The following is a 6,959-nucleotide window of genomic DNA, read 5'->3' as shown; positions in this document are numbered from 1 at the left end:
TAAAGTTTTTGGTTTGACCAGTTTAGGGCGAGAGAGATCTGGCCTTGGCCGTCTTTCTACTTTTTAGGGAAGTGGACTAAGACATCTAAACATAAGGCCCAGGTTCCATTTTCACATTTTTAAAGTAATTCTACATTGGTGATTACAAATTTTAAGAACATTAAATGTTCCAAATAATGTGTTTCTTTTTCTTAGCGTTTTAGCCTCTGTTTCCACACTTTGCTGGGGAAGAGGCCCTTGCGGGTTCCCGGCCTCCCGCCGGCCATCCTCGTCCTCCCTGCCGGGCCGTCTGCCATCCATGTTGTCCGTCCTCGGGGCAGATCGGTTCTCGAGGCGGCGCCAGCATGTCGTCCTCGGCAAAGGCCCACGCGCTGGAGGACCTCGCTCCTGCCTCCGAGGAGAGGCTGAAAGGAAAGTCTCTGCTCACCTGGGGCTCTCTGTGTGGTCACCGGAGTGAGAAGATTGTTTTTGCCAAGAGCGAGGGTGGCCCCGGCGAGAACGTGCTGACTGTCACCATCACGGAGACCACGGTCATCGAGTCGGACCTGGGCGTGTGGAGCTCTCGGGCGCTCCTCTACCTCGCGCTGTGGTTCTTCTTCAGCTTCTCCACACTCTTCCTCAACAAGCACATCCTGTCCCTGCTGGAGGGCGAGCCCAGCACACTAGGTAACCCACCTGGCAGGTAACCCACCTGGCGACGGGGCGGGAGCCGGCCGCTGCGCTCACCCGCAACAAGCTCAGAGAACGGCCGCGGTCACCCGGGAGGGCGGAGGAGTCCCGCTCGGCTGGGCCCTCCCGGGCTGTGGGGCGAGGGTCCCGTCCCCGTGCGCAGAGAGGGCGCCGTCCTCTCTGCTCACTGTGCTTCCCCGTCTGCCTCCGCAGGCGCTGTGCAGATGCTGTCCACCACGCTCATCGGATGCGTAAAAATATTTGTTCCGTGCTGTTTGTATCAGCACAAAACCCGGCTCTCTTACCCGCCCAATTTCGTCATGACGATGCTATTTGTGGGTCTAATGAGGTAAAGAATCTCATGTTTTCGGTTGAGTGTCTGATCTTTAATGTGAAGCACCTTTCCCGTCACTGAGCCTGGGGACTCTGCCGCCTGGCGTCGCGTCAGGAGCTCGCGGGTGTGTGTTCAGTGCGAACTTCCTAAGACCACAGGGCTGTCCGGGCTTTAGGGCATCACATGGACTTGGTTTTGCGGCTCTTACCGCCCCGCGTATTTGATCAGATTCTTTCTGGAGCAGCCGTGAAAACCGCCTTAACAGTGGCTCGAGGACACTGTGCTCCTGCCTCTCGGGCAGCGATGCCTTCCTGGGGCCGCGCCTGACGGTCGCGGAGGTGGGCCAGGCCCTCGTTTGGTGCGGAGGGGACGGGGGCTGGCCCTTGGGGGGCTGTCCTGTAGGTGCAAACAGATGATTGATTCTGAGGACACTTTTCCTGTTTTTAGGTTTGCGACAGTGGTTTTGGGTTTGGTGAGCCTGAAAAACGTGGCGGTTTCGTTTGCTGAGACAGTGAAGAGCTCCGCGCCCATCTTCACCGTGATCATGTCTCGGATGATTCTGGGGGAACACACAGGTGAGGGGCCCTCCTGGGCCCCACCCTCCACCCGGGCCGGGGCTGTCACCCTCCTCCGCCCTCCTGTGCCTGGCCGCCGCGCTGGCCGGGGCCGCTGTGGCCCAGAGCTTTCGTTTCCCTCCCAAGACGTCTTCTCGTGGCCGCGGTCGCCTCACCTGGCTGTGGGAGCGAAGGTTTCCTGGAGCCTGCTCCGTGCGGGGCGTCCAGCGTGGGCACTCGGTGGCCAGACCAGGAGGGTCCTGCCCTCTGGTCCCCGCCAGGCGGGAGACAGGCAGGGCCGGGGCAGATACCTGCACGTGAGATGACATCAGGTGCCAATCGCCGATCCCAGGAAGACGGGGAGCGTCTCTGGTGGGCGCCCCGCGAGGCGGCCGTGGCAGTGTGTCCTTGGGCTCACCTGTCCCCCCCTCCCCGCCTGCCTCTGGGTCCCTTATCTGCACTGCTCTTCCGGCTCCTGCTTCTCCAGGCTTCCTGAGGCTCAGCAAATCGGATTTATTGACAAAACTCCAGCCTTTTAATGATGTGCCGGCTATTTCCCGTTGCGTGCTGGACCCATGCCCCCGGTTTTCTTACCAGCCTTTTACAAAACAGCATATCCAACATTCTTACGTGGAAACAGCAAGTTCCAGAATAATACACAAAATGCGTAATCTTTTATCTAAGAGAGATACTAATAGATACACTTTTTTTGGTCTTTGCTTCTCCTAACAAAAAATGCAACAAGATCTTAAGATGAAGGCGTGTCGGCCTAAGGGGCGGGAGGAAAGCGGAGGGGCCGGGGCTCCACCCGGACTTCTCACACACGTGCCTTGGGAACCGCACAGATGTTTTAGGTGATCACAAAACAAAATCAAATCTAAATCTGAAAAGCAGTTCCTAAAAGTCATAAGCAAAACAATACAAGTGAACCTTATTGCGTATCGAGCCGGTAGCTCAGCCACACAAAAAGGAATTATTTCAAGCGACTTTGAAACCTCAGGGTGGAAGAACTAGAAGAAACCACCTCTCTTGCTGAGAACAGTTAGGAATCTTGATAAAATTTAGCAAAGGAGACCTGCCGGGGAGGCATCGGAGAATGACCACGGCGCTGGGACTGCAGGGACCACGCACTCAGAGCCCAGGGCGGCTCGGAGAAGTGGCCCCGAGGGTTTGCTGATTGTTGGGCAGCGGATGGGGCTGAGCGACACAGCCGGGAGCAGCCTTGGCCGCCCGGACTTTCGGCTGGAGGAAGGCCCCGCCAGCCCCGGCCACGCACCGGGAGCCAGAGCAAGTCCTGTCTGGAGGATGCGGCGGCGTCCGGTTCTCTGCGGTTTCACGCACGTTGTCCACCACCTCACAGTTCCCAGGCAGAGCAGAGGACGAGACCGAGTGAGAGGTCCCTAGAGGATGCTCAGCCGTAAGATGCTCCTGGGGAGACCCGGGGCCCTTCGCAAGCTCGGGTCCTCTCAGCCGTGCGGCGCTGGGGTTGCTGCGTCGGCTCGACTCACGAGGAGTTGTCGGTTTGTTGACGGCTTCCTGGGGAGTTTAAGCTGCTGCTCCGGACCGCGGCACCCTGTGACGGGATGATCGCCATCTTCTCGTGGGGTCGACACGAGCTCGTCTGATGACTGTGACTTTGGTTTTTTTTGCTAAACATGAAAGCTTCATCTCCTCATTTACTTTGAATTTCAGAATAAATTCATATCTAAGATCAAATAGGCACAAAATGATGCTGCTACCCTATTTCCAAAATAAAAGTATGGGCAGTAAGTGTGATTTCCCGGCATTGAGCGGGTTTCTTAAAAACTGTTCACGTAAAGGTTTTTATGACAGTGCAGAAGGAAACCAAAAGGAGTAAATTCAACGCAGGCGCATGTCGAACAGCCCCCGCCCCCGCCTGGCCCCCCAATTTCCCTTTTTCAGTTACCGGGAGACGTCCCATCCCCTCCTCACTTTGCAGGTGACACACGGACTGGGAGGAGGGACCTGGGGGCCCAAGGCTCTTCCGTGGCGTCCTGGGGACTGACAGGCGTCCCGTGGAGACGTGGTTGACTTGGCCTCAGGAGGCACCTGCCTTTGGCAAGGGCGAGGGGACTTCCTTGCAGATGGATTTTATTTGCTTTATTTTCCCTCCAACATAAAGAAACTGACAGGCATTTGTTTTTTAATTAAAATGAAAGTCCGTACTTTTCCCAAGTGGGGGAATGGACACACCCGGGCTTGCGGCAGGGCCTTGTGGCCTCGTGGGTGACAGCGGGTCCCCTGTGCTGTGCTCTTGCCAGGGCTGCTGGTCAACCTGTCCCTGGTCCCGGTCATGGCAGGGCTGGCGCTGTGCACGGCCACCGAGATGAGCTTCAACGTCCTGGGCTTTTCCGCCGCATTGTCCACCAACATCATGGACTGGTGAGTCGCGAAGAACGCGGGCGCGTGTGGGTGGGCGCCCTTCCCTCCACCTGGGTTCCGGGGAACGTGGGCCCAGGTTAGCTCAGAACTATTTCCTGTAACTGAAAGCCAGGTGCGTCTGATGTTGCCGTTTCCTGAATACGGAGACAAGAAGGCCCACAGTAAGGTGACTTTTCTCCAACACCATCCAGGATTTGAGGACACACGGCCTTGATACTTAAAATTGTACCTGCGGAGACAGTTGCCGATGACGGCAGAGCATTAGCTCCGTGCCACCCACGGTGTAAACGTACGGACGCTCGAGCTAAATGAAACCAAAGCGGTTACCTGACGCCTGCAGCAGGGGCAGCCCCTGGGCCGGCGGGGTTGTCGCCCCTCGGTAGCTGCACTGCCGGGTCGTCCTGGTGGCTCCGCTCCTGGTCGAGTGGCCTTCCGTGTCCCGGCGTCACCACTGCAGAGAGGATGATGACAAAACGCTTCCCCGGGTGAGGACGGCCCCGTGGCAGGTCCCAGAGGAAAAGTGCCGTGTTGTTAGCGTCCCTCACGCAGCAGGGGACAGGGCAGGTGTCACCTCACAATTGCTGTTTATTTTTTCTTTGTTCTTCTTCTTCTTTTTTTTTTTAAAGAGACCGGTCTCGCTCTTGCTCAGGCTGGTCTCAAACTGCCGAGCTCAAGGGATCCTCCTGCCTTGGCCCCCCAGAGTGCTGGGATTACAGGTGTGCGCCGCCACGCCCGGATATTTCTCTTGTTTTTGAAAAAAGAAAGGAAAAAACATCGACACTGGTGTTCAAGACTTTTTATTACTATGACTACTAAAGTAAAACAGGCTCATCTTGAGGTTTTGAACGATAACTGAGGAAAAATAAAAAGCCTCTTTAATTTCACTTTTAACATTTTGGCGTGTTTCCTGCCAGCCTTTCCTGTCTGCACTGGTGGCTCTAGAAACAAGCACTGTTGTGTCCCTGTCCGCCGTGTCTCGCTTTGCGAATTCGGTGCTGTTTCCCGAGCGCGTGTCCCACGACGCTCCCCACAAGCCTGGCTTCCAGGACTGCTCCTGGTGCGAGCACAGGCCCCCGCACCTGCCTGTTCTCTCGTTGCCAAGCTCCCCAGCTCTCTGTGTTCACAAGCAGATCTGCAGGGACATCTCTTTACACGGATCTCCATGCAAACGTCCGACCGTCTGCAGGGTGAACTCCCGGAAGGCAGATTGCTGGACGGAGCCCGAACCTCCCGAAGAGGCCCTTCCCCCGTCTCATCAGAGTGTTTGGGCAGCAGTTGCTCTTGTCTTAGTCCTGCCAGGGAGAGTTTTCCGTCTGAGCCCGTCCTCGGCTATGTTTTTGCACTTAAAAAATAAAAGAACACCTCTCTCCGCTTACAGTGCAGATGGCGGCGTCTCAGTATTTGGGTCCCACCTCCCCGGCGACTGGTGAAGCTGGATGTTGCTTTGCTTTCTCTTTGGCCATTTGTGTTTTCCCCGTGGTTTGTCCTGCTCCTGAGTTTGTCACGCATCTCCCGCGGTCCTCATTATCTCAACAGCCTTTCATTCCCTCGTGCCTGTGCCTTGGGGTCCCAGGGTCCCGGCCACGGCGGTTGCCAATTTGTGGGAACTCCCCATTCGGGGTTGGGGCTGCGGGGTCCTCTGACACCTGAGACGGGCAACCTCAGGCCAGTCGCCAGCCTGAGCGTCTCAGTCCACGCTTGTGTGAGAGGGGTGGGCGAGCTGCCCACGCACCGCGAGGCGCCTGCAGAGCCCGGCGTGGCGCCCGCCTTGGGAGCTCTGCGGCTGCGCGTGCCGCGTGACCCTCGCTGGGGAAGAGTGCAAGCGTCCGTGCACCGTTCGTCCCACTCCGACGGCCAGAGTCGGTGCGTGACCTCTTCCTTTCTTTATTCCAGTTTGCAAAACGTGTTTTCCAAGAAGCTCCTCAGCGGTGACAAGTACAGGTTCTCGTGAGTATCGCAAGTCCACGGACCCCCCGCCGGCCCCACGAGGCCTGAGGCTGCTGCCCATGTGGAAATTCGTGATACCCTGTAGGCCTGGCATGTTTCCATCTTGGCCTAGGTGGCCTTGAAACATACCTTGTTCAAACTGGGGAAACACCTGCCTGTTCCAGCTGCCCCATGAAGCAGCCTTAACCACCAGCCTGGGTTTGGGTCGCCTTTTAAATTCTGGTAGCCGCGGAGGTCCGTCTTTGTCATCAGAAGAAAATTAACTTCTAGTTTGCTTGGGTGCTTCAGGGTATGCTTGCTGGGAAACACCTGGGTTGAAACCTGCCCCAGGTGGGGTGTCAAGCGTGCGCTGTTTCCCCCGCAGGGCCCCGGAGCTGCAGTTCTACACCAGCGCTGCGGCCATGGCTATGCTGGTCCCAGCCTGGATCTTCTTCATGGTGGGTCTCGGAACTAGGACGCGGTCCACTTTGCAGGCACGGGGCCGGCCGGCGTGGCGGCTTTGCGGAGGCGCGCCCTCGGGGGGAGGCAGGGAAGCGAACCGCAGCTCACCGGCGGGGGCTGCTCGGGCTGTGGCAGTTCCCTGAGATCTTTGTGTGAGGATTGTGAGGGTTGCTTGACTTCCTTTTCTCTTAGAAAAACAACAAAACGGGGAGCCTGTCTCCAGCCGTCCCAGGCCTGGCCTGTGGACACGGACAAGGCACATCCGTACAGGCGGAACGAGCCTGTCAGTTCACAGGGCGTGAGCACGTGTCTGGGTGGACCCGTGCTTCCCACAGCGCAGGGGGACTGGCCGCCCTGTGTCCCGGTCGCGCTCTGGACCGTGGCTCCGGCCCTGACATCACTTCCCCCGGACGACGGTCGCCTCTCCCTGACGCAGGAGACAGGGAGCTTCTGCGTCCGTGCTCTTTGCAGATGAGGGTGTTTCTCCGGGTTACATTTTGGGATTGGAATGGTTGATTGAGAGAATATGCATGTTTAAATGTTTTTTAATTGTGGTAAAATATACGTAACATAAAATTTACCATCTTAACCATTTTTCAGCGTACAGTCAG

At 57.1% G+C, this 6,959-nt stretch overlaps 1 protein-coding gene across 1 annotated transcript in view; it reads left to right on the top strand.

The window, feature by feature from the left end:
• The first annotated feature begins 240 nt into the window (after positions 1-240).
• LOC105820936 (solute carrier family 35 member E2) overlaps positions 241-6,959 on the top strand; it is a 16,726-nt gene continuing 10,007 nt past the window's right edge. The window contains exons 1-6 of the mRNA XM_012657517.1: positions 241-666; positions 883-1,018; positions 1,451-1,578; positions 3,840-3,960; positions 5,854-5,907; positions 6,272-6,344. Of these exons, the coding sequence (XP_012512971.1) occupies positions 345-666; positions 883-1,018; positions 1,451-1,578; positions 3,840-3,960; positions 5,854-5,907; positions 6,272-6,344 (834 nt within the window). The 5' untranslated portion in view covers positions 241-344. The remainder of the gene's footprint in view (positions 667-882; positions 1,019-1,450; positions 1,579-3,839; positions 3,961-5,853; positions 5,908-6,271; positions 6,345-6,959) is intronic.

This window comes from Propithecus coquereli, unplaced genomic scaffold (assembly GCF_000956105.1).
Source record: "Propithecus coquereli isolate 6110/MARCELLA unplaced genomic scaffold, Pcoq_1.0 Scaffold544, whole genome shotgun sequence".
In the NCBI taxonomy this organism is placed as follows: domain Eukaryota; kingdom Metazoa; phylum Chordata; class Mammalia; order Primates; family Indriidae; genus Propithecus; species Propithecus coquereli.
Note: the sequence above shows the minus strand (reverse complement) of the source record. Positions and strands in the feature narration are given on the sequence as shown.